General features: G+C 46.2%; 1 protein-coding gene across 1 annotated transcript; it reads right to left on the bottom strand.

The window, feature by feature from the left end:
- Positions 1 to 19,155: 19,155 nt before the first annotated feature.
- Positions 19,156 to 26,710, bottom strand: PTGS2 (prostaglandin-endoperoxide synthase 2). The gene is made up of 10 exons (XM_032118374.1): positions 26,607 to 26,710; positions 26,121 to 26,237; positions 25,866 to 26,009; positions 25,296 to 25,439; positions 24,732 to 24,913; positions 23,843 to 23,926; positions 23,426 to 23,672; positions 22,227 to 22,513; positions 21,919 to 22,066; positions 19,156 to 21,775 (listed from the first exon to the last, which is right to left on the bottom strand). The coding sequence occupies exons 1-10, from the start codon at positions 26,659 to 26,661 to the stop codon at positions 21,369 to 21,371; spliced, it is 1,815 nt and encodes a 604-aa protein (XP_031974265.1). The 5' UTR covers positions 26,662 to 26,710; the 3' UTR covers positions 19,156 to 21,368.
- Positions 26,711 to 27,726: the final 1,016 nt, after the last annotated feature.

Genomic DNA, 27,726 nt, shown 5'->3' with positions numbered 1-27,726 from the left:
TATATAAAGCATTAGAAAAATGGAAGTGACCCTTGGTCAGACATAAATGTATTTGTCAAGCATCAGCAAACAAAGAGGCACAAAATCTACTCAAAAGGTCCAAATCACTTGCATTTCCCTCCACTTTCTGCTCTGGTTAAGGACAGAGCCAGGGAAAATGGTTTGTTGTACTTTTACTGGTGTGTAGAACTCGCTGTGCAAGTTTGACCCCTCATTATTATATGAATAACTTGATTGAAATGCAGATATTAGGGAAGGAGAGCCTTTAATGCCTCTAGGAACAACCTTATCCACCGACCTTACTGAATCGTACGGAGGGAGAGATTTGGGGTTCATGAAACCCTTCCATGAATCTTATCAAAGACTCAGAAAAGCCAAACAAGTGCCATCACTGGGTTCAGAACAACGCGTTCATCCACAAGGAAACATTTCCAGCACTTTATAGAAAGGATCTGAGAGGAAAGGCAGAGTGAGGGGTGTATATGCAAACCAGTTCAGTGAACAGCTTGTTCTCTTGAGTAACTTGAGCTTGATAACAAGCCCATGTGGGCTTGATATGACGGCTCGTGAGCTGCGGTGGGGCTGGAATCAAGTTTCATCAAGTTCTTCTGGTCTGTCTGTTCTGAGCCTATGACCTCAATCAAGGGAGCTTTCCTAGCAAAGAAAAGGGATGCAAGAGCTTCTGGGCCTCCGTAATACTTGTGGGTGTAGTGTGGGCAGCCCCTCACAAAATGTGTCTGCAGCAGGTGATGGAGCTCAGAGAGAGCAAACACTTCTCCAACACCTGCTGAATCCAACCTGATGTCTCAGACACCCATAAATGTCACTCTTTGGGAGAGATTTCTCTAGGCTTTTGCTTCTGCTGGTCAAAAATGCCTCTGCTGTTGGCTGCTGAGGTGGATCACATGAACTTTCCACACAGACATGGCTGCAGGAATCCAGTGACTGTAATTCCTTCCCTCTCATGCTGCTGTCAGGGATCTGCATAAAGGTGTGCAGAAAATCTGGATTCCTCAAGTGTAGGGTATGCCCAGCCCCTGCCCTGGAGGGATGTCTGCTGAGATAAGAGATTACACAATCCCCAGCAGGACTCCCTGGGAAGGCAGCTAACCTTTTACTCACCCAGAATCCTCTGGAAAACCCTATGCAGATCCTTTGTAACCCATTGGCCTTTACCCTCTGACATCCACCCCCTGTATCCCTATAAAAGCAAGCCCTCTACCCCTGCGAGGAGAGAGCTCTTGTCCCTGGCTTTCCCCTTCGCCGGAGGGGACCAACGATAAAGCTCCTTCCGTGCAGAACCAGCCACACGAGCCTCTCCTCTCTCCCTGGTCTGGCCTGGAGGCTGCCCTGCAGAGCTGAGCTGGAATCACGAGCTGACAATCACTAAAGAGCTGACAGCCTCTGCACGGGCCCTCCTGGCCAGCAGCTGAGGGAAGACACCGGGCCCCGGGAAGGCGATTCCTTTCAGGACCATCTCTCCAGACCGGTCACAGCTTCCTCGGTCAGAGCTACTGACCCCTCTCCAGCTGTAATACCGAAGTACCGAACTGAAATATTTACTTTTCTCTCTGTGGATTTAGCTATTGCAAAGCCAATGTCTATCAGCAAATCATGAGGGCTAAAGGAGCAGAGCACCCTGGAAGTTACCATAGAACATGGTGAGACCAGGTGTTGTCCCTGCCAAGGACTTTGGAATTATTAACATGGGGCTGCTTCTTCTGCTCCTGGAGACCGGAGGAACTTTTTGGATTGCAATTTCAGCTTTTCTTTTTCTCCATGGCCTTTAAAGGGCTTTAAGGGTTTCCCAGATCCTGTTCATGTAAAAAGCTAGTTATAACAATGGTAATGTGGGTAACTGTTGGATCAGAGCTGAAAAGCAGAGTCTGACCTTTATACAGCTATTTTTCCCCTCAATTACACAGAAAATGGATGCACGATTAACAGACCACTAATAACTGCGTGACCAGCACTGGGTATTGCAGAATAGGTTAACACATCCAACCAGTGACTGCGTTTGGTCATGGGAAAGGGCTGTAAATCCATGAGAACCGGTGTTTCATTCATGGAAGCTGAAAGGATGGACGGTGCGTAACTCCTCGTAAGTCACCGGTTGTGTAAGTGTGAGGAAGCGTGGTCAGCCCGAGGGTCCTGCTCCTGGATCATGTATCCTGCAGGGAAATGGGTTTGCACAAGTGCAGGAAATCAGCTGTGTCAAAGATTGGTGACACACTGTGAGTGCTGAGTGACGGATGCACAGGGCACCCTGTCCGTGCCATGGGGTGACAGGATCACTTGGCCTAGAAGTGACCTCAGGAGGTCCCTGTCCAACCCCCCCTCGAAGCAGGTCAGCTCTGGGTCACACTAGGTCACTCAGGGCTGGCACCAGCTGGGTCTTGAGAGCTTCCATGGATGGAGCCAGCCCTGGGAGCACATTGTACCTTCCTCCTGCCTGGAATGAGCAGTGAGGGTCAGCCCTCATGTCCAAATGGCCACTGTAATTCCTGATCCTAATCAATTCCTGAGCTGATAATCCTGCTCAGCCTGGGGACCCTCAGGCTCATCTGAGGTCTGGGCCTCAAATCCACTGTTGTTGCTCTGCTTGTCTCTTAGGTACAGTGAGTAGATTCCAACAAAACTAAAACTACACTAAATGTTCTGTGTTTGAATAGCAAGAAACACCCTCCAAGATAACTCCAGCCAGGCCCTGGCGAGTGCACGGATGGTTGGGAGTTGAGGTGAGAAGAGTTCCAGGATCTGCTTTGTGGACGTGGCTTCCCTCTCTGTGCCAGGCAATAGGAACTACAGGAACTTTTCCTTCCTGAGAAAACTCTCCTTTTTTTCCCCTGCATTTCTTTTCAAGACTCTGCAGAGTTTGTTTTAAGGACACTGCACATTCAGAGGCTGCATTGCATAGTTCCTATTGTCCTTGCTAAAGCCTTAAAGGAAAATCACTTGAATTAAATATTTTTCCCCCTGCCCCAGGCAGGATGTAAAAGAAAACAGATTCCTTAAACCATGGATGGCCAAAGTATTTTTATTTACTTTTTTGATGGCCGGTTTAATTGTCGTCAGTGACTGGTCAAGGGATTAAATGAAATCCACCTGTTTTCAATGCTGGTTGTGGAATTATTATGTATGAGGAATGTTTTTATGCACATTATAAACAAAATGGGGGTGATTTACACCAGCTACTGTAACAGGAAGCATTACAGAGTGAAATGAATTGCAACATAACACGCAATGGCTGAAGGCAATGAACTTAAAGTAAAATTCATTCTTCTGATTGCAACTTCTTTAGTGCTGTCATTGCTTAAGAAAATTGTGAAAGAGTGGGAGAAGTTTCAGGTCTGCTTGAATCCTCTGAACGCGTTCAAACTGACTGAGGGGAAATTTAGGTTCAATACATGTGGGGGTGGGGAGGTCCTGGCACAGGGTGCCCAGAGAAGCTGTGGCTGCCCCTGGATTCCTGGCAGTGTCCAAGGCCAGGTTGGATGGGGCTTGGAGCAACGTGGGCTGGTGGAAGGTGTCCATGGCAGGGGGGCACTGCATGAGCTTTCTAAGGTCCTTTCCAACCCAAAGCATTCTGGGACTCCATGATACAATTTACTTTTCCCACCCTCCTTTATCTTTTTGCAGAGAACAGACCCCGGGAGGGACACTTGCCTTGTCCATCCCCTGGGTCCTTCCCTAATGTCCACGACCTTTCAAAGATGATGGACAGGTCTTGCAAGGACACCAGTCAGCACTCTGGGCACCAGTGGATGCCACCCATCAGGTCCCATGGACTTTATGGGAGAAGGTCTCTTGAGAGACCCTGGCTCAATTCCCTTCTAGCACTGCTGTATCCTCTCCTCCTTGATCCCCATCTCTAAGCTCTGAAGCCTGGAGACCTTCCTGGGGAACAGTGAAGCAAAATAGCCAGAGTCCCTCATTCCCACCTGCATCAACAGTCACTAAATCCTCTGCCCCACTCAGACACGTTTTCCTTGTCAAGCTTTACTGCCCGTATAGGTTTAGAAACTCTTCTTGCCAGCCTTGACCCAGTCCCTTCAGCTGTGGCCTTCCTGATGGCACCCCTGCACGCCTGGGCCATGGTCCCAGTCCCTTCTTTTGCAGACTGTCCCTGCTCCCAGCTCTGTGTGCTCCCTCCTCAGTCTGAAACTCAGAGTAGACCAGGCTGCCATGGACTTCCACGTCCCCAGACCAGACTTCCTATTTTTGTGAGAACTTGCTTTCAGTTGTGAACAGAGAAAACATCTCAAGGCAGAGATTTCTTTCTCTGTTTAGACCTAAAGGCATATTGTGACACTTGAATTTCTGCTTTCTCATTGTGCTGGGGGAGCACTGTGTCTTCAGCTTCTCACCTGGCAATTAACCCTGTCAAATAATCAAGGTGGTATTTGGATGAGTGTTCTCTTGTAAGTGGTGCTACTGAATCAGGAGTTGCCAGGTGAGAGTATTTAGGAGCTGCCATGAATGTTTATAGAAGTGAAGAAGCCTAAAGAACTTTGCTTATACATGAAGAAAGTTTTAAAAAGTGTTTATTCTAGAAGGCAGAGTTTGACTCGGATCTGATTACATGATGCTGTTGATATTCTGCAGGCCTGGGCAGATCCCTGGACATTTTTGCTGTGGCCATGGTGACATTTACATGCCAGGTCTAAGGGGAAATTAGTGAAATAGAGTCATTTATTTGTATACATTCTTGTCTAATGGATTAATCCATGTTTACATACCTACTGTGTGAGCCACCCGGTAAACACCGAAACTTGAGGAGAACACAAGATATTGGACATGGCTTTGCAGAGTTCCTTTTCAAAGTAAACAGGCCTGTGTTGCTGCTTGGTGCCCAACAATTTGATTTCCATTGTATGGAAACGAAGCCTGGCCAAGAAGAAGGTGCTCGAGCACCGAGGAGGTTAAAGCATTAAAGGATTTTCTGCACTCTGTTACCTTCCCTTTCTAGAGGGAGGCACTTCCTTTAAATATTTGGTTCTAGTTCCTGCAATTTTTGAGTATGTGGCACTTGGACAGATGATTCATATGTTTTCATATACTTCTAGGCACGTATTTATTAGCTCCTCAGATACAGAGAATTGAATTTGTTAATTAATTAATTAAGAAGCTGTGGCTGCCCCATCCCTGGAAGTGTTCAAGGCCAGGTTGGACAGAGCTTGGGGCAACCTGGTGTCCCTGCCCATGGCAGAGGGTGGAACTAGAAGAGCTTTAAGGTCATTCCAACTCAAATTAGTCTGGGATTCTGTGATTTGTGAGTGAGTACATGAGTGCGAATAGGAATTCAAATTAAGTCATTTTTTTGTAACAAGTCTTGTTATGAGACAGTGTAGAGCTGCATCACTGCTGCATGACCAAAGCAAGAAGATGATGAAATCCATCAACAGCTGCTGAAATCCATCCCAGCCACCCTTATTTCTCATTATTCCTGATGCTGGCATTTATGAAATCTCTTTTTAGAGAATTTCTACTCTACAGGAACTCTTGAAAACCTATTTTTCTTTGAATTGCAACAAACCCAAGATGAAAATGTTGGGATTCCCTGCAAATTGGAAGAGCTGTTGGTGATGTGCCATGTGTGACAGGCTTTTTTCTTGGCCATGCCACAGGAGTGAGTCAGCAGTGTGGACAACAACAGAGAAACAAAAGCCAGGGATGTGAAAGGTCTTATTTCACTGGTGTGTGTGTGTGTGTGGGGGGGGTGGGGTGTTGGTCATTTTTCCAACTCAGAAACCGGTAATTTGTTTCAAAGGTTTTCTCTGTTTCATGCCCTTGATGGAGATGACTCAGATGAGAAATTTTCTGAAATTTCCCTTGGCAGGTTATTGCACAGTTTTATAGCCTGCCACCATGAACAATACTTTTGTGAACGTGTTAAGCCCTTAAAAACATGGATTTGTGAAAGTTTTGTGTGAGCTAATGCAGGTTCTGTAATAACTTGGTGGCATAAATGGAATTCCATTGGAATATGGTCTTGAGGCTGTTCTCACCCAGGGAGGGGCTGTTTGGGCAGAAGCAGACAAGTGTCCTTGCAGAAGGAAAGCCCTGCATGGCACTGGCGTGGTGACGGTGTCAGCGCTCATGTCCCTGCCTTGGAAAAAGCTTTTAGGAGAACAGAGTAGCTGAGGCTGCAGACACTTACATTTGTTGGTCCTCTACCTATGGCAGCAATTCTTGATTGCAGGATTTTGGTTGTGCCCCCAGCCCAGGCCCATAGCGTAGGGGTGACCATACTGACTTGCATTTATTTATTGTTACTAATCAATGAATGGCCCTTCTTCCATTCATCCAACTAATTATTACATCTATTTATACTCTGGGCTTTGCCATTACACCAAAATGTCGTGCAGCTTTACAAGTTGCGTGGAAAATGTCATCCTTTTGTTTTAGAATTGCATCAGGTGAGCTGAATAGGCCTCAAGATGAAGAAGAGAAGCAATGACTACTCCAGTGCCAGTCACCTTCCAAATGCCACCCGCTCATATCTGCGTCATGGGTGAAGCTCTGGGCTGATCCTAGAGGTGACCTGCTTTGAGCTGCAGGTTGGACCAGGGTTTTCCTGAGGTCCCTTCCAGACTGGGTTTTCCTAGAAGCCAGTTTCTCCCACCAGCTCTCTTCCAAACAATATATAATATAATACAATATAATACAACATAACATAACATAACATAACATAACATAACATAACATAACATAACGTATCAAATCACAGAATGGCACATTTCCCACTAACTTTATTATCATAAATATTCCAAATTGGAAGGGACCCACAAGGATCATCAACTCTTCAGTGAATGGCTCTACACAGATCTACCCCAAAACGTTGGTGTCATCAGCACCATGCTCTGACCAGCTGAGCTAATCTAATCTAATGAATATATCCAAGTGTCTCAGGTGCTGGCATGGCTTTGTCCATGGCACTTGACTTCCACACAGATCTTTTGTCTACCTCTGCAAGATGGCCAGCTGCCAACATCGAGATTGGGTCTCTTCAGGTGACAACCTGAGTTTTTGTCATAATTCTGCCAGGCATGCAAGGCAAAACTGATTAGGAAAATGAATTCTGTTGCCAAAACTTTGCCCTGAAGTATTGTGCTGTCCTGAGAGCATTTCTTCACCTAGACAGTGCTCATGAAGACAAGAAACCTGGAGAACTTCACACGTGTCCTGGTGCCTGGGAGTAAATTACCTCAGGTCTCTAATGGCTTCTCCTGATGATCCTGAAAGGAATTTTTTCCCTCTGTCATCAGTTTCAAAAGTTAGCCAGTCCTTGGTATTTCCTCTAAGAATTTAAGCTCATGGAGAAGCAGTTATAGATTATTTCATTTCAGCCTGTGGGATGAACACACAGATGCCACACAAATACCAGTGAAATAGAGTTTTCCCATTAGGAGTGAGAGCAGGAGTATTTGAACGGGCTTCAGGCTTTGGATCCAGAATTGCCTTACTGTGCTAAACTTGCTTACGCACACCTAAGCTGTCTGCTGGACAGCCCTGCTGTCTGCTTCTGGTCAAAGAAAGATTGGGGGTTGATGATTCACAGCAGGCAGAGAAATCAGTTGTGAAGGTGAAGCTTCTCTTAATTCCGGCTTTTGATGTACGCAATCCATTGAACCAGAACAGGTCAGCAGCAGTGGATGACATTTACATGTGTAAATACATTACACACATAATCCACTGCTCTCAGAAACCTTTCAGGCATTTTCAGGCATTGTTAGAAGTCCTTTGTTTGGATTTAAATAGAGTGTATAACATGTCCATACTCTATATGATATATAGTGTTACTGTGCTCCTCATTTAGAGTACTTCAGGTGAGGTGGTAAAGGGTAAAAGTGTAGCAGATAAATCACATTTTGCCAGACAGCTACAATTAGTTGGGGTCACTAAAAGCTTTCTTTTTCTGGGATAGAAGGAAAAAGCCTTGCTTGGAGTCTGAGCCGGGTCTGGGTGTGCTGCGCTAGCGCCGTGTCACACCGAGCAGAGCAGCACATGGAAAACCCATCCATCTGCATCTGCTTTTCCCAGGAACTCACATTTTCTTCACCAACCAGCACCAGGCGATGTCAGAGTCCAGGAATTAAAAAAAACAGCAACAAAAGAAATCATTGGTGCTGTTCCAAAGTGCTGGAACAAGAATGGTGTTACGCCACTCCTCTGCAGCCAGACGAACAGGGATGGGGATACGAGAAGCTTTCCAAGCACTGTGATACAACTCCTGGCTCTCTAAGCCTTTCACAAGGTCTTCCTAACCCTCATCTCATAGTGTTTTGGCTCCAAACTGGAGCGATTTCACTTTATTGGGATTCTCTCAGTACTTCTGGCTTGAAATAGGGTGATTATGCTCTTCTTCTTTATTCTCCCCATAAAATGTTTTGCTCTGGGTACTTTCTTCCTGCATAAGTGACAGCATGAGAGGACATAAGCAGTTTCTGCCTTCATAATTTTTACCTTTTTTTGGTTATTCTATACATTCAAATCCCTCTAAAAGCCAGGAAAGTTACAATTCCACATTATGTAGAATCATAGAATCACAGAATATCCTGAGTTGGAAGGGATCCAAAAGGCTCGTAGGTCCAGCTTTGATGTAATTTGATGTAATGTAAGGAGGAACCATGAAATTTTCATTGTATTCTGCCACTACCAAGCGCCCCAGCCCATATTTCTCCTTCCTTGGCTTTAGCGTAAGTCACAGATGATTTAGGCAGCCATAGGAAGCTTTACGATTTCAGACAATTTCAGAGTTTTTCCAAAAAGCAAAATGTTTTACACATCCAAGTTGGTCTGAATCATCCTCTGTAGGTGCACAGCTCTGTCCACTGACTACACTGGGGAGAAAAGGCTCTTTTTTTGTCTTCTGAGTCACAGCTCAGTTGTATTCGCAAAGCAGACGGAGAAGGCTCAGACAGGAGGTGGGCCGTGGATCTGCCTCCTTCCTCAGGGGGAAAAAATTCCTGGGATTTGTCAAAAGGAGCCGTCCTGGCCCTGACAGACAAATCTCTCTGGGAGAGCCATCAGAACCAAGGGCTCTTCCATAAAAGGAAAAGGAAAAGAAAATAAAGAACAGGGAAGAGCTGGAAAGTAGAGGCGGTGAAGGGAGGGTGGGAAGCCCCATGGTGGCCCTGCAGATGTGCCAGGTGAGCTGGCCCAGGGGGGCTGTCCTTGGAGGCAGCTGGAGCTCCATGGAGACATTTGGAGCTCCTTGGGGACAGCTGAATGTCCACATCTGCTGGCCCTTCCTGCTCCCATCCCTGACGACCTTGGCCAGCCGGGAGTGTGGACACCGTGCGATGTCCACTGCTGACTGTTCCTGCTCGGTGACTGTCTGTCCAGTTTCACATGCCTCTGCAGTTTATCCTTCCCAGAGCCTTCCCCTTCCTCCATTGCCCTCCATCCTTTTTACTCTTCTTCCTGTGCTTTCTCTTCATCACTCCTGTTCCTCTTCCTCCTTTGCTCCATCTTTGACTCTGTCTCCTTGTGATATTTTTTTTCCTACACAAGAAAAGCCACCACACTTTGGACGATTTGTTCGTCTGCTGAGTTATGTCTTTCTGAAAAGGAAGCCCTTCACATGAGGGCCTGTGTTGCTACTTTTTGTTTCTGGACCACAAGAGCTGCTGCCCATGGAGGCCTCTGGGCATCAGGAGAATATAAATAATGATAATTAATGGAGCACTGCATTCATGGACGAGCTGGGAGAACTGATGACACCGGGGTGACGTTTGAGACCATTTAGGAAAGGCTGCTGAGATGTTCCTCCTGCAGTTGTGGAGCAGTTCCCACTCCAGGCTGGTGTTAACTCCCCGGAGCTACCCATTAGCACACAACAAGGCACAGGGCTATGGGTACTTAAATTCTGAAGAAGTCTGTGCATAAGTGAGTTTAATGAAGAATAGCAAGTTTAACAAAGACGTTAGTCCATGTCCTTGCAAGGTCTGCCCAACTGCACATGGACAAAGTTAACACCAGCTTTAAGGGCTCCAAATTGCTTTTCCATGCAGCAATGTCTACCAAAATGAATCCTTTGGCAGACCCTGATGGGCAAGCTCGCAATGCAATGCCCTTTCCCATATCCTTCTTCTAGAACATCTCCACCCCAGAGGATGCATTTCTGGGGTTCATCCCCACACTGTGGTGATGGGTCTTGAGCTCAACCAAATGAGCTTGTGGAGCTTTTCCAAAGGCACTGAGCTAAGCAGTGAATGCTGGCAATTAAAATGTGTGTCTGCTCTGCACAGCCTTTCCAGGAAACTTCTCCAGATCCTTGTGCGTGGAGAGAGTTCTGCTAGATGAGAGAGGTGTGAGGAAACACTGGGAATGGCAGGAGGGAGCAGGGAGCTCTTCTGCCCTCATCCAGGAGGTGCCTCCCTTGTCCAGGCTCTCAATTTAAAGCTCCACAGCAGTCTTGCTGCCAGGACACCCAAGGTCAGCCCCGCTGACTTTAGGCAGCAGCAGGGCTCTTATCTGTGCTTCTCTGCCTCTTCTCTGGTGTCCATGAACCCCTGGGTGATGTGCTCAACTTGGTGTCCTGTAGGGGTGTCCTTTGAGAGGTGCAAAGAAGGTGTCAGGGGTTTCCTCACTCTTGGGATGTGCTGGGGTGACCCTCCCACTGTGCTGTTCCCAGCATCCACAGCCCCATGGTGGGAGCACCAAGGACCATGACATCACACAAAGGGCTGGGTTTTGTTAATATTCCCAAGTGTCTCGTGACTCTGAGATCTTTTCTGACCCCACAGGAAGCCTGAGTCTCGCTTTTCTGTCAGACCACACAGTGCCCTGTTCGCTGTGCGGGGACCACTCTGTGACTGGGCTCTGCTCAGTGACTCCAGGGTTGGGTCCATGATTGGCTGCATCCCCCCCATCATTCCAGAGCTCTGTTCTGCACCAGGCTCTGGGAAGGAGAGGAGGAGGGAGCCATGGTGCCATAGCAGAGCCTGCACCCCTCACGTCCTGCCCTCCTGGGGTGCGTCAGATACGCCACGTAGGGCTCGGAAGTGTGAATGGGTTGGTGTCTGTATCTTCACACACCTTCACAAGCTGACATCACAGTCAGAACAAACAAATTGATAGGGTTTTCCCTACCCAATTAAATAAATTTGGGTTGCTTCCCAGAGGCACTTTTGCTGTGCTCCAGTGTGACTTTTTGTGCTTGACAATGGCTCCACTTTGCATATAGGGGAATTTTAAAATCTTTCTCCTTGTCCCAGTTCGTTTGAGGGCAGCATTAAATATCTTAATTTTCCTTAGGCTTTCAAACCTCAAACAACTTATACATACCATGTCAAACATTTTCTTCTTCTATGACAATTGAAGAAATATAATCCAAGTGGTGCGATCATATTTTGGCCTTTTGTTTCCTTTTAGAGCCCTGGGAATACACTATCCAGGTGATGATGCTCTCTCTGCCAAGTGGGCCAAAGAACTCTGTTCCAGGACTAGTGGTAGGCAGGAGAAGATCTGTCATCCTACAGAAATTTTCCCATTTTATGGCAGAAGAGAAATGGAAATTTTAAGTTGTGGGGTTTTTTAAATGAAAGGAGGGAATTGATGGGGAAAGAGTGACCCTGCAACAGTGATTTTATTTGGAGTTAATGTACTTACCTGGAGGATTGAGGCAACACAAAAGCTGATCCCAAGCACCGGCCCAAGACCCTCCAAGAGAGGTTAAACCTCTGCTCTCTCTGGCAGATGGAGGGGAGGGGGAAGGCCTCAGCTGTGCTTTGACCAGCACATTCCTTGCTAGACCAGAGAAACACTTCCCAAGGACACTTTAGTTGAACTTGGCTTGTCTCCAAAGTATTACATTCCAACAAAGGACAGATTTGTCTGAAAATTTCCATTGGCTCAAGCTGAGAGGTTTCCTTGCTTCCCAGCACACAAAGGAAATGGAAATGAACTCCTGTTTGCTATGGTGGGGTGGGGGGAGAAGGGGATTCCAGCTCTGGGTGTATGCGGCTCCACACGTCCGCTCCTTACTCATCCTGAGTCCACTCAAGATGCGTAATGTTACGGAGCAAAATAAACTTCCCCCTAAAGATGCTTTTGTTGGAGATCAGGAAAAGTCCAGGGCCCAGCTTGAGTCTAAAGGAAAAGTCCAGAGCCCAGCTTGAGTCCTCAGTGCTTGCTGTGGCCCATGGCATCTGAACAGAGCAACTCCATCCCTGTATCTGCAAACAGTGCAGGGAGGTGGGCCAAGAAGATCCGAATCATTCCAGGATCCTATGGCTTTGTGTTTAGGGATGGGAAGGTGAAGAATTTGGCTATCCATGCGGGGACATTGTAAGGAGATAGTAAATTTTTTTTTTTTACAAAAAAGAATAAAGGAATTTGAAAAAATGAGAAATTGCTTTTCTCAATGCTGCACTCAGCCAGGGGAACCTCAGCATTGCCCTCCCATGGATTTTTACTATTTTGTTCCCCTGTTATAATCCATATATTTCTTAATTTTAAAATTGGTTTCATTGCACCTGTTCTGACTTCTGATATCATTGTGAAGTAGGGCTGAAGCTGTTTATTGCCTGACATGCAGCTCTGTATTTCAATAGGTCTCTATTTCCTTCAAACTTTACTTTTATTCATTGCACCATCTCTATGTTATAGTCTATTCTAAATCAAAAATGTTTTTTTATTATAATTTATGCTTGCTTAAGTACTAAACATACATCCTTGTTTAAATACTAAACAAGAAGCCTAAAGGAGACTTTATTATAATCTGCAGAGGAGTAGTTTAAATTATGAGGATCAAAACTTGGAAGATGTTTATTACAACTTTTCATATTGGATTTGGAGACACGCTCCAGCTCTAACCAAAAAAGCGATAAACACAAAGCAGGTCTTCCTTTCCCCTGGGAGTGGTCACCATGTTCCTCCTTAAAAAATAGGTCTGAGGACAGAACTGGAAAAGTGTTGTCTGAAAAAGAAAAAGAAGCTGGCTCCAAGTCCAAATTTTGACATTTTCAAGCTTTTAGATAGATTTTAGATTGGCAAAAACCAGCTCAATGAAATTAAAAAGCAAAATTTGCAGAAAAATGTACTTGTATGAACTTGTTCTACGAGTAAATGCACTTTACTTCTTATCACCTTGCAGCCTGTGCCCTGTCAGGGTTATGAGAGGCAGGGAGGGGAAATGAGGAGGGGGCTTGTTAAGGGACTCAAAGTGTGCAGCCATTACATAATTTTTGATTATATATCACCAATGGAGTAAGAAGAACTTACTGAGTTCTTCTTGATAAGCTCTCTCAATGGAGAATCGAGCGTGGCTGTGAACTGGAAGGTGGGGCTGGCTTTGTGCAAGTCAGGCAATGATGGATTGCTCTGTCAAAGTGTGCGCATTTATGGCCCTTTAATAATAAAGAATCTGATTCGTAACCTCCCATGTTGCCTACCCATTCAGGTACTGATTCATGAGTAATGTAGCTTCTTTTATAAAGGAAGGATCGTCTCGTGAAAATGAAGCTAGAGGCAAATAAATAAAATTTTTATTAGTCACTCAAGATGATTTATTTGACTTCCAGTTCCCCCAGTAAATTTTGTAGTTACTGAGAATGAGCAAACAGATTTAATGTGATGAGGAGCAGCACATCCTTCTCTCAATGTATTTTTTTCTTAGACAAGCTATTATGAAATTGTTCCCCAGTCTGTCTTCTGGTTCCTGGTCTCTAAGTGAAGAGGACAAAAAACTTTAAAAATGACTAAAATTCTATTTTGGAGTTTGGTCTTGTAGTATCTGGCTGAAATCAGAAGCGACAGTAATCTCATGGGAACCTTTTCTAGGGAGCTTCCCTGTCCATTTTGCAATGTCAGGCAAGATGATGCAGACAAGCCCTTGAGTTTTCCAGAAGTCAGTTCTAAATCTGATATGCAGCTGCAGAAGAGTTTTTCAGATTGGTTCAGAGCACCGAGCATCCCAAGGTGCTGGTTTGTGTTGAATCACACCTGCACATTTTCAGTCTCTAACAAATTCCACAGGGAAAGGGCTTCCCACCTCTCTTGCCATTGCATTTGCTGAAGGAGAGTGGGACGTGCAAATGATGTTTACAGCAGCCCAATGTCATGCAAATCGTCTGCAACTTCAGCAATGCCACCTCGAACATGCCAGCTGGAGGCACTGGAGACCTGGTTGTTGAATAAACAAGTATTAAGGAAAATGGTGGTAAATGTTCACTTATTTGCAAAGAAGGTTTAAAGGGATTTATGAGAAATATTTGCAACAAAGGGTCAATGAGGAAGTGACTTCAAAGAGGAAACCAACTTCCTAAAAAATCAGAAACCCTGGGGATTTTTATTCTCTATTCACATGAGAAATGGTATTATTTTTGCTGCTGCTTTTAAAAACTTGGCTGTGAATTGCTATTGATCTTGGCTTGCTGTGAACCGTTCCCTGCCCTAATTTTTCTTCTATTTAAAGGGATATTTAAACTGAAAAGCCTTACACATTTGGCACCTCCTTCCTAAGTGATCCAGAACACTTCACTGTCGGACAGAAAATCTCCAGAGATGCTTTCATGATTTCTGAATCTGATTTTGGCAGAAACCAAACCCCTAGGCTCTGATGAAGCAGAGTCACTTTTCAAAGTTTCATCTCTCCTTGAGTGTTCTGATACTTGTTCTGCAGTTATGGGAGACATTAACTTCATGGAGGGTGTTCATATGCCCCTCAAATTTTCCTCAAAATGAGATAAGCATCCTTTTTCTTTCTTCAGACTGAGGAAAAACACATGGAAACTTCAGTTCAGTGTTTTATCCATGTCCACCTACTGAGCTGGAGATTCAATTTAAAATTGAATGAAAACTATTCCTGATACAGGGTGAAGACTATGTAGAACATCCAAGGTTTACTTAATATACAATAATGCCATCTTCCTTTTGGAATGATGCTAAATCCTTCTCTTCATTTATAAAAAGATCTTCTTCTTCATGGTCAGGTTAGGAAATCTTTTTTTCCCCATCCAGCCTGGGTCAGTTATGATGACAAACACTGAAACACTTGACCTAGCAAGCAGTGAAAAGATGGTTTGCTGCCCCACTGCCAGAAACACATCCTGAATCTGCCTGAAATTCTACCAATTCATTGGACACTCAGAAAATTCAGTCCATTTCTAATTTTAAAATGTTTTCTTTTTTCCTGCTTTCACTGAAATTGTCCATGCTACAGAAATCCCAGCCCTGATTTAGGCGGAACGGGCTCTCCTCCCTGCCTCTCTGGACGTAATAGCTCTGGATGTGATGGCATCACCACATGGAACATCCTCGCCTTGTGTAAGAGCTGCTATTTCACCTCTGCGCCAGCTCAGCCAGGATTTGCTTTAATGAGTACCTACCACTGCTACTTAGAAACTCTGCTATTATTTGTTAGGCAGGATTAATTAATCTTGTCTAGGCAACAGGCTGGAAAGCCACAACTGCGAGGACACTGAGCTATGCCAGTCTCAGGGCAGGGTTTTGGAGCTGCTGGAGAACAGCCGTGTTTTGTTGCTCTGTCATGGCTCACTGCAGAGTTTCAGTGCTTAGAATCATACTAAAAGATCCTTTTGCTGGGTTTTTACCCCAAAGTCGTGGTGCTTCTCATGGTCTTGGTTTCACCTCCCACCTCATAAATTCAGGGATATCCCTGTTAGCTGGAGCCTGTGTGGCTTGCACAGTGTTCCCTTGATGAATGCCTATGGAATAATTTCTTTGGGTACATCTCCTAAAGGGGGAAGGAAGATGAGACCATTTGGGGAACAGGCCTTCCCACCCCCCCAGCTGCTCAGTCTCCTGGGCACTGCTTTCACGCTTTTAGCAATTTTGGGGTGTGCGTGTTTCAAAGGTTTCAGGTGCTCCCAGAGGAAAGTCAACCGCAATGTGGCCCTTTTGGGGCAAATGAATGGGTGTTAAAGTTCCCTGTCAGCAGGGCAGGTTTGGACAGGGATGCTCGCACACACCTACATCCACCTCGGAGTGAGCCTGGGCTACACCTGGTTACTGCAAGAAAATAAAATACAGAGCAGGAATGCAGCTCCCACAGGGCCTTGGAAGGATTCTGGGGTTTGTCCTGAGACAGAAGAACGAGCTGCTACTTTGATCTTCAGGGTCTTTTCCAACCTTACTGATTCTGTGGTTCTATTAAGTAAAGATTTGAGGCACTTGCAAGCAGGATGCTCCTGGTTGTGTGACACTTTGTGTTTTACCAGTGCCCTTCTGGTAAGTGTTAAGTAATTTAACATTGAAAAACAAAACAAAACAAAAATATATAGATATTAGGGTTGCAGTTGGTTAGAAGATGCAAAGTATTTTCAACTTTTTGTAGATGTGCCCCGCTATGGGCTAAACAGAATCATAGAAACCCAGACAGGTTGGGGTTGGAAGGGACCTTAAAGATCATCTCTACCCCCCCTGCCACTTCCAGGTGTCCAGCTTGCTCCAAGTCCCGTTCAGCCTGGCCTTGGACACTTCCAGGGATGGGGCATTGATCCAGAGATCCTCAGGGGGCATGCAGTGGGTTGGTTTGAAAGCAGATGCTTTGAACACTGCCTTCTTTCCCCAGGTTTAGGGTTTCCCTGCCTTGCTTTGTCTCTGATGGGGAACACCCGCAGGATGAAAAGTAACCAGCATGAGTCAAATTCGGAGTGCTTTGCACCCTGCCCTCTCCCAGTGGCAAACTGGAGAGATTTCACCAGCTTTAACAGGTTCCCTCTCCCAAAGGTGCTCAGCTCCCAACGTGCCCGGGCCACCTCTGGCTCTGCTTTCTCGAGCTTTGGCTGGAAGTGAACGCTGAGATTTTCAGTGCGGACTCAGGATTTCCAGACAAGAAAATTGCAGAATGGAAAATTTGGTTGGGTTTGGTTTTGGTTGTGATCGGTACCTTGCCAATATTGATGAAAATATCTGGACTTACTCTATAAGTAAGCACAGAATTCAGAGATTTTATGCTAATAGGAAAAAACAAGCGGATTAGAGGAACGAATTACAAATTGAATCCAATCCTGTTGCTCCTCAGTATGTTATTTGCAAACTGAAATCCCAGATTAAAGAAAAAGGAGCATTCGGCTCTTTCCAAGGAGACTTCTTCCCCATGATATTCCTTTGGGATATCGCTGCATTTCTGCCTTGTGTGGCTCTTTTCATGCCTTTTAGCAAAGCGGGTAGGGTGTCTCAGTTCACCTCCTTTTCCATATTTAGAGCATAGATCTAGCTACAGCCTGCTCTTTCTGTCCTGTATATACAGTCCTACAACGTTTAGGTGTCTTCCTTCCTGGTCTTCCAAAGGAAACAGCACAGATTTGCAATAAGCTTTCCAGAGCTGTTCACCTATTTAATTCTCTCTCTCCAGCCAAGACACCTGTTGACTTTTCTGCATTGATGCTGAAAACCAAAGGAGTATTTTCTTGTGGCCATCTGTTACAGGAAGGTCTCCTGGAATCTGGAAAAGCAGCCGCCTTGGGAGCTCAATGTAAAGGTCAACTCAGCTCAGCTCAGCTCAGGTGCAGAGCCCAGTCTGGTCAGGGCTCCGACTCAGCACGCGTAAGGAATTCCTGCGCAAAGGGCAGAGAGTGAGTGATGCTGGGGAAAGCCCTTGGCAAGGATGGGAGGTGACCTGCTTCCAAAATCACAGAGCTCCCGTGAGCTTGGATGGACTTCCTGCTGAGTCCCCCTCCTTTATCACACTGCCTTGGGTGAAACAGTTCCCTCAACCCAGGCTGGGGAGCAAGAATTTGGCAGGGCAGGTTTCCTCTGGGGAACATTCTTGCCTTTTGTGTCATCAGGACATGCCCCTGCTCAGAGGGAAGGAGGAGCTCCTCCTGTATCAGGCTATCTCAGCCATCATGCTCGAATCCATCCGGGCTGGCCCTTCCCTAATTAGGGCAGCAGTCACCCAAAACACCTTCTTCATGGATGACCCTGCAGCTGCCTGATCACTGCCCATCCTCTCCCACTGAAACCACCGGCCTTGTCTTCACTCCTCCCCTGCTCAGCTTCCCCGCAAAACAGGGATGTGGCAATTCACTTGTGGGGACAATGAGCTGACTGGGTGTTAAAGGAAAAAAGCCCCACACGTGGTCTGTACCTGCCCCCATTCACCCACAGCCTGGAGTGTGGCCAGGAGAGGCACTGAAGTGATGCTTTTGCAAGGGTCCTCAGGACATTGCATTTTTGGGGCTGAAGATGGTCACTGAAGTGATGAGAACTGAGTGTTGAGGAGAATTGCTGGAGGTGTTTGGGTGCCTGGCTACAGAAGGAATGCAAAGGAACTGCACACCTGTGGAAATGGAAACGAGCTCCAAAGCAGAAGCAGAACTGTCACACTCTCAGGACTGGAGCGTTGTTGGGAATATTGACCTGTGGCACACTGGGATGAGCTTGGACCAAAGAGGACTTTGGGTGGCTGGAAGGAAGGTGACTCTGAGTGAAGGACTGTGGCTCTGGGGTTGGCCTCTAGACAGAGGCTGGGAGAGGACAGGGCACCAATATTGGGATGGGGGAGTACTGGGGACAGTCAGCAGTGGGATGATCGTAGGGGACTGAGGTGACACTTGGTCAGAGGCTGGTGCAGGTGGTGAGTGACAGGCAGTACAGCAATCCCCTGGGATGTCTCCTTCCCAGCTTCCACTCATTCCTCACCAGAGGTGAAAACGCAGGGAAGAGGCTGGGTGGCCTTGAAGGTGCTCACTGCAAGAGGGGGACACATTGTCCAAGCTCCTGCTCCAGCTTTTAGGAAGAACAGCCCTGCTCTGGTCCAGTGGTCACTTGCATTCCAAAGCGGTTTCCCCTTCTGGAGAATGCCAAGCATGAAAGGAAACAGCTCTGGACTGTTCTAGCCTGGGAAAAGGGAAGTGAGGAAGGGAAGTCAGTTACACCAAGGCAGTGTTGTGCAACTCCAATATTGTACTTTCCCTTTGAAGCTGCCAGGGCAGTGCTGGCATCTCCGCTGTAGATAAGAGGAGCTGGCTCTTCCAGGGATGGAACAGTGAAATCCCTTTTCACTTGAGGCCAAAGGGACAAAAATTACGTCATTTGGGCAATTTAAGGTACAGGCATCTTGGGTTTGACACACCAGAGAATTTAGTGCTGCTGGTAATGCCTTGTAATTCTCCATGTAATCAATTAAAGAACTGATCCATCCTAAACACTGCTGAAGGAAAACACAAACAAAGGAGCCCATAAAGGTAATGTTTTCAATTTATTTGTATAAACAATTGCATTTTAACAACATTGTTGTCCTACAAAAATAAAGTGAAAAACAATTCACAGAATTTTAAATAAATAATCTCAAACATCCACATTTAGAGGCTGTGGAATACAAAACGCAGAGTGCACAGGAATCCTTGCTGAAGCTGCCTGTAACTTAACTCAAGTGAGATGGTCTGAGGAATTCCTCTGTACCTACCCCAAAATAACTTGATCTGTCCAGACTTGCCTCCCTTTGCCTCTCAGCCAAACCCTGTTCCTGGGTTAATGGCAGAAGGGTGCTCTGAAGGGTGCCCAGAGCTGGGTCTGATGGACAATTGCATGACGAACAAGTGTCCAAGCAGCGTTCACTCATTAGCACATACAGTACTGACCACCTTTGGATACAAGGGGAGAGAAGGTTTTCCCTTCTTCATGCCTCACAGAGAAAAAGGAAAACAAAAGCCGTTCTTGCTCCCACAGCATCCATACCAAGGACCACCCCAGACCAGTCACTGGTATCGATGGCTGCAGGAGAGCTTGGTTCTGCTGTTCCCGGCCACAGCTACAGACCTACCCAGCACGAGGCATGGCTGGCTCTACACAAATCCATGGAAAAAGAAGCCACAGACAAACTACACTACTGCCAGAGCTGGTACAATGCACAAGCCTCTACAAGTGCTTGAGAGTTCAGATGAAATGGAAAACTCAAGTCCTTTTCCACAAGTAGTCAAGGAATTTTGGGCAGGGGCACAGAATACCAGGTTGCTGTTCTACTCCAGTCTGATGTGACATTTTCTTTTTCCCTATAGTTCCCCAGCTGTTTTTATGGGAAGATCATCTTCTACATTTCCTCTCTAGAAATTAAAAAAAGATACCCTTACATGCAAAGTCTGAAGTGCTGGTACAAGATCCCTATGTGCCCAGATGAGACTAGATTATTTTAGTGCTGGATCAGGACAAATACATCTAGGAGATTTTGTGCTGGCCAGTTTTAAAGAAGCTTAAGCCACTTACTTAAAATGCCTCTGTTTATAAATTATAAATAAAACATTATCCCTCCCTCGCCCACTAACCCCCCAATAAATAGAAGTACAAATGGCACATACAGCTTGTGCACATAGGCAGAGCTACCTTCTGTGTCTGGAAGCACTGCTTGAATATCTTCTGTGTTCAGTTCTCTGTGTATTTACAGAGCTGCTCAGTTTACAGCCCCCCTGGTTTTGGGAGCACAAAGCCACAGCCACACCCTAACTCCAGCTATACTGTCCTCCTGTCCTTAGAGTGACAGACATTAAAATTACATTATCAAGTAGACCAGAGAACTACAGCTATGAAAAGAATCCCAGTGCCTTGGGCTAAGTTTAAGACCTCCTCAAAGTTACATAATAAAAACATCCCTATCCAAATGCAAGCAGCCTTGTATTGCAGCCTGAGAGTAGTCAGTTACTGTAAAGCTCAGTATCTCATTCTCACACCCTTACACAACTAATACATCCGTCACACTTCCTTCAAAAAGAAGTAGAATCCAGGAAAAGTACTATTTTCTTTAAATATTTAAAACATTAAAAACATTTTTTAAAAAAGTTGTAAAAAAATTTACTTTCACCTAAATCCAGAAGTGGATTGGTACATAAGAGACATTAAATTACGATACAAAGTGCACTATCTGCAATGAGGGAGAGGTAGGTAGCATCAACAACAAATGCAATGCATTTTCTGACCTTACATAAAGAAGTGAGTCTCAAGTATTTTTGTTTTGTTAATTTTTGAGTGCTCATATGAAATCCATAATCTCTTCTGGCAGTTTTCATTAAGTCAGATTTTTTCTTGTACTTTTAGCTCAATAGCTGCTTTCAAGTCGCTGAGAAAAAAAGTTGCTTTTGTAGTGTTACGTGACCTATGAAAACTGCTAGACAGAATCACCACGCCTCCCCTTCATCAAGTATTAAAACAATAGTAAAAAGAAGTTGGAACCTCTATCCACTTTGGAATACATCGTTCTGTTACAGAAGATTTTAAACAAGGGATTCAGCACTGTCAAGCTCAAACACAGAAAATCCCTTTTGTAAATGGAAGCCTTACCTCAGGTAAGGAATTTAAGGCAACCCCCACAGTGAAGATGCTCAAGTTGGTTTTTTAAATACTAAGCCATAAATAGAATAAATAACACAGTTAAATAAATAAATAGATAGACAGCTGGGTTTCTACAGCTCTGCAGAGCGCTCTTTCAGCAGGAGCGTGGGGTTGATATCTTCCATGGCAGTTTTTGAGGTACTAACGTTAATCGTGGCCTCGGTGGGCTCAGGAGGCAGGATGTGGAAGGCAGTGAAGGGACAGCCCTTCACGTTGTTGCAGATGAGCTTCTGCAGGGAGGCCGTGTTGACGATGTCGAAGCCCACCTTGCCCCCGAAGGTGCTGGGCTTCCAGTACTCAGGGGAGCAGATGGCGTTGCCCATCAGCCCCTTCAGGGAGAACGGCGCCCCGATCTCCACCATGGTCTCGCCAAAGATGGCCCCAGGCCGGGGCTTCTCCACCAGCAGGCCTGGGTACAGCTCCATGGCATCGATGTCCCCGTACAGCTCCTCCAGCTCCGCTGCCATCTCTTTTTCTCCTGCAACGAGTAAAAAATGTAAGTGGAAAAATCCCATTTTCCATGCAAGACTGTCCTGCTCAAGCCCAGTAATGACACTGCAGGACTCTGCGGGCATTTTAAGACAATGTGTCTCATTTGCTAGGAGGGATGAGGACTGTTACCTGTAAGCTCTTCGAAGGATCGGAACGGTTTCAGCATGAAGCGTTTCCTGTACTCGTTCAAGGACTGGTACCTCATCTGCCTGCTTTGGTCAATGGAGGCCTTTGCCACTTTCTGTACTGCAGCAGGAACGTTCTTCCCACCAGCAACCTGTTCATGAAAGAGGAAAAGCTGTTAAGATCTCCTGATATGAGTCACGAGGAAGTTGTGACTTTCCAGTGATTAGTTTTAAATAGCTTTATCCTGTTCCCTTGTCCCACCCCCAGCTCATGCCTCTGTTGGTTCACCATCAACTTGAGGAAGGACCTACCCTGCCAGCACTTTGCTTGGAGAAAGATTTGACCATATGGGAGAGGCCGTGCTCCAGCATGATGGAGTTGTTGTAGAGGAACTGCTGGAAGGTGTACTCCTGGTCGTGGATGCGGAAGGTGTCAGGCAGCAGCGGGTGCCAGTGGTACAGGGTGTTGAACTCGGCTGCGATGCGGTTCTGGTACTGGAACCTCTGGTTGAACAGCAGCTCGGGGTCAAACTTCAGCTTGAAGTGGTACCCACTCAGGTGCTGCACGTAGTCCTCTATAACAATCTTGATTGTCTCTCCTGTTGGACAAAGGAATAGGAGAGAACGTTAGCACTGCTTCTCCTCAGTGGCAGGGAAAACACAATTTCTGAACTGTTCTAAAATATACTTCAGTGATCAGGACAACAAACACTTTCCTGTAATCTCTCCTATAAAGCAATTCATGTATTTTATGTGACTAAGGCATGGAACAGTACTTCAGGTCCCAAGAGTTCTGGGCTGTGGGTAGTGAGGTGTTTTCTACAGCCTGTTTTCCCCCTCCCACCCTCCGAAGACACAATTCCTTGCACCCTCCACAGAACAGCACACACCAGCATTTACTCTGTGTTCAGTCACACAATATCTCTAGCAGAAAGGGAGGAGATAATGAAGAAACTTGATGTCTGAAAGCAAATCTCAGCTTCTGAACTACTTAATACAATTGTCTTGGTTTATGGTTTCAATTGGGGCAAGGTTTTTTCCAGCTTAGACCACATCACCATTTACATAAGATGAAATACCACTGGGCATACAGTTAGACAGGAGAACTATGCAGAGTTACATTTTTCAGAACCTCCTGAACTTTAGACTTAATCACAGCCTTTATTTTGAAGCATACCTAAGCTGACCCAACCCTAGGGTGAAAAACCCCCAAAATCCCACATCAGGGAGCCCAAGGTCATCCAGCCTCACAGGCTTTCTCTGAGAAAGGAACCTGAGCTTCCTGTCTTTTCACTGCTTTCAGTTCTGCTTCCCTCAGAAAAGGGAATTGAGTGTCACTGAGTTTTCTTCAGTTTCATCTTTAGCAGAGCTGGGGGGAAGCTGCGCCTCAACACAGCCCCAGTGACAGGCCACGAAGAAGCCACTCACACCCCAATTTATGGGATAGCTTGCCCCTCACTCCAGCTCTGCAGGCTTGAGCTGGAGCTGCACGTAGCAGCAGTGGCCCTCACCTATCAGAATGAGCCGGGTGGTCTGGAAGAGCTGCTCGTCGTCCCAGTCGGGGTGCTGGCGCTTGAGCACGTCGCAGACGCGGTTGTGCTCGCGCAGCCAGATCGTGGCGTACATCATCAGCCCCGGCACCAGCCCGAACACCTCCTGCCCCACGGAGAACTGCAGGTGCTCGGGCACGTGGGGTGGGTACAGCATCTCTGCCTGCGTGTCCCTCACCGTCGGCGGGTACATTTCTCCATCGATCATCTGTGTGTGTGGGAAACACCAGGAGTTTTGAGCTATGGTACTTTGGTTAAGCTCTGTCGGCTCTCTCAGCTCTGACTCACGCTTTAGATCACCTACACCATTCACACAGCACTAATTTAGGAAATCTATGCCATCCAGTAAGAAGGTAGGAATTCTGAGCTAAGACATACCTGGTATTTTAGCTTTCCATCCTTTCGAAGTCTCAGTTTAAGTTGTCTCTCCAGAGTCTCTCCATAAATGTGGTTCAAGTCAACCTATAAAATAAAAGCATTTGGGACATGAAGCCAACCTGCATTTTTTGCTATTTTAGGACAGGTCCCACTTCTATGGATACCAATAGGAGTTCACCCCCTAGATATTTACCTTTTAATTACATTACTGCTACCTTATAAGTATCATGCCCCAATATTTAACATGAAGCCAAATTATTTCCTGGCAACTGGAGCCATCTCTGCGTAAGAGGAGGTTGTTACATTGGCAATTTAAAAGGACTCTGTTTAAAGTGTCAGCAACTTTCTACTATGCAGACAGCTTTCTATATATACACACACAATTTATAGCTCTGATTTGGACATACAAGTAACACTTACAGTGAAGAACTCTTTGTTCAAAGGCTGCCTATCTTGTAGGTAAAGATCCTAAATCCAAGTCTGCTTTTGAAGTTCTTTTTAAACTAAGGCTATTAGCAGTACACAAGCAATACTACAGTGCTGGATACAGCTCTTTGGAACCAACAGAGTCCAGAGAAGTTTTGGATACTCACTACATCTAACATGCTTTAGGTGAAAGCAGATTTTTGGGAATAATAAGTGACCACTGGACAGGTATTCTAAACAGAACCACTTCGGCAGAGCGCGTGGTTCTCACCCAGGAAGAGACACTGCCCAGCAGCAGAATTTGGCCTGAGGAGCAGTTGCAGAAGAGGTAATCCCATGGGATTGTGGCACAGTGTGCACACAGGTGTTTGTCCCCTGGCAACCCGCAGGATGCCATTCTGGCCATTCCAGCCACTCAGCAGCTCCCAAAGAGCACGAGCCATGTCCCCAGAAGTGACCGTACCCCGTGGCCGAGCGCTCTGGTGAAGGCAGGGCCCCTCTTGTGGTCCGTTTTGAAGAACTGGTGCGTGAAGTGCTGGGCGAAGAACGTGAACATCACGTTTGTGCCTTGTGGGTCAGGAATAAACTTCCTCCTCAGCAAAAACTTCTCCACGATCAGACTTGAATCTGGGAGCTCTTTCTTACCTGTGGGAGAAACAGACAGTGAGATACTCAAGACAACCCTTCATGAAATACTGAAGTTTATTCCTAACAAAAAGGCTTTAGACTTTCAGTGGAATATTGAATGACAGCAGCATACAAACAAGGGGAATTACCTACTTCTCTATGCTCACTTTCTTGATTTTATCAGAAATTGCTAAGTTCCCTGCTTTAGCATGTAACTCAACAGCAAGAGCCAGAATAATTATCTTTTAGATCTTTACACAATATATCCAAAATATGGTTATTCTAAAAGTCAACTATACTGAAAAAAGGCTACAGACAAGCAGGTCCCATAAGAACTTCTAATTATTTTTTCTTCTTAGAAAAGACCAAGCAATCATTACGTGTCTGGTTTATCCCTCACCTTTAACACCCATCGGTGTTGGGCAGTCAAGTCCTACTGGTGGAAGGCTTCTTGTGTAGTAGGAAAGATTGGAATAAGCTTCCCAGCTTTTGTAACTGTAGTCACTATTGTAAGTTGGTGGGCTGTCAATCAAGTGTGATCTTGCTGAAAGACAAATAAATATTTGGTTGTTTTTAACTGTACATTTTAGTCTGAAAAAGTAAAATCACAAAGCCAGATCTTTTCCATATATTCGGCAGCAGTTGTAAATTCTACACAACTCAGTTACTGATGTTAAATACGATTACAGTTACTGAATAACAGGACTGGATCCTGGTTTATCAGGTGGATCTCACGACTAACATGAGCAATTGGGTGCTAAATTCATGTCAGCAAATTCTGGACTCTTGCAGAAAGTAGAATTAAATTGCACTTCAGCATGTTTCATACAAGTCTGCATCATGCAGAAGTCTTAAATTTTGGTGTTTTAACCTTAGTGCAATTTAGGCTGCTTGATTTATACACAGATCAATTCAGTGCAATATCCTGGAGTAAGTTTTAAGAAGACTGGAAGAAACAATCCACACTTACATGTTAGTACATATCTCATAATAGTGTCCCGTAAGAAGGGAATGTTGTTGATGATATTCCAGGCTCCTTGGAAGTGGGTGAGGATGTAGTGGACAGTGTTTGGTGATGGTTTCAGCACTAGCCTCAGCCACGTGAAGAATTCCGCTGCGAGAGGCAATGGGAAGATCATTATTAATCAGCTCATGGAGGATAACCTGCAATGCTGGAATTGGATTACGCGTTCCAGTTCCACAGAGAGGGGTGTGGGATACTCACGAGTGGTGCAGTTCTGCCCGTAGTAGCCTGTCCTGGTGCAGTCGCACTCGTAGCGATCGGGCCCCGCGGTCATGCAGACGCCTCTGTTCTGGCAGGGGTTCGAGCAGCAGGGGTTGGCTGCGAGGGAACCAGAGCTCGGGTTAGCACCTCTGCAATGCACTCCCACCTTCCCAGGACTTTGTACAACGAACGAGAATGCCCTGGAGTTTAATGCTGATCAGGAAGGCATCACAGCGACCATCCATCCATCCATCCATCCATCCATCCATCCATCCATCCATCCATCCACGGTAACCTCTGGGCTACCAGGGAGCAGCTTTAAAAAGCGCAAGAATTCGCCTCTTGTCTGCTGCTCCCTCTGAAGGGGAGATCACCCCGCACAGGGCCTGGCACCCACACACACACCAGAGAAATGGCAAGAGAGCGAGGAGCACAAAAAGCAAGAAGGCAAAGCGTGCGTTGATGCGGAGCGCGGGGCGGACTCACCGGCGCGGCCGGCGGCCAGGAGCGCGGCCAGCAGGGCCAGGGGCAGCAGCGGCATGGCGGGGCTGGGCTGGGCTGGCGGGGCTGGCTCGGCAGCTCTCTGTGCCGGCCCCTGCTTCCCCTCTCCTATTTATGCCAGGGCAGAGCGAGCGCGGCTGAGTCACTGGCCGGAAGCCCAAACCGGGAATTTCTCGGCCCGCCCCGGCCCCGCTCGGCCCGGCCCCGCTCGGCGCAGGTATGAGGGGCGGCCGCTGTCGGCGGCTGAGGGACGGCACGGGGCTGGCACCGCCACAACGAGCTCCTGCCAGCGAGGGGTTCCGCTGATGGACCATTTATTATGTATTTAATTCATTAGGCAGGAGATCGGAGGGCTGTGATCACACACGGGCTGCAGAGCACTCGCGCTGCAAAGCGCCACACAGAGCGGGAAGGAAGGAATGCTGGAGGGAATTTAGTTTTAGTTTAGTTTTAGGGAATTTAGTGTGTCTGGCAAGACCAGATCCTGTTATTAGGCATTTTTGGAACAAACAATGGCTTTTCCCCAGCGCTTTTCCTTTAAAATTCACCACCACCACTTCCCACCCCCCCTAACCCCCCCTCCCCCCCCCCCCCCCCCCCCCGTATAGTTGCACTGTAAACAAAATTTCCCTAATATCTTTGAGAATGTTTTATCTTTTGGTCATAGATTATTTTTTATTAATTAGGACGCTTTAGCTACTATTTTTAGTCCCTCTTGCGTGAGGAGCGACGATGAAAGCAGGAGGATGTCATGCGGTTGTGCAACCGTGCAGTGGGGAGTTGCACTTTCGCCCTCGAGGTCAGCATCAAACTCCAAAAAACCACTGCTGCTCCAACAAAGATAGCTTGTGATGGGGTTTGAATTGCAAATTGCAGTGACTTGACAGTGGATTCAGGCCGATTTAAACACAATCTTATTTTTAGCCCCAAAGCGTGTTGTGGTCAGTGAGTAATTTGTGTACATCTGTAGTGGGTCTTTCTGGATGTTTTAGGACTGGTACACAAAAGGCTGCATAATCAAGAGAAGGCAGACAATATTTATTTATACATTTGCATGCAGAAACCATGGGCTGGGTCAGACACTCAAGCAGAGGATGGCTGTCAG

This window comes from Corvus moneduloides, chromosome 9, assembly GCF_009650955.1.
Source record: "Corvus moneduloides isolate bCorMon1 chromosome 9, bCorMon1.pri, whole genome shotgun sequence".
In the NCBI taxonomy this organism is placed as follows: Eukaryota; Metazoa; Chordata; class Aves; order Passeriformes; family Corvidae; genus Corvus; species Corvus moneduloides.
Note: the sequence above shows the minus strand (reverse complement) of the source record. Positions and strands in the feature narration are given on the sequence as shown.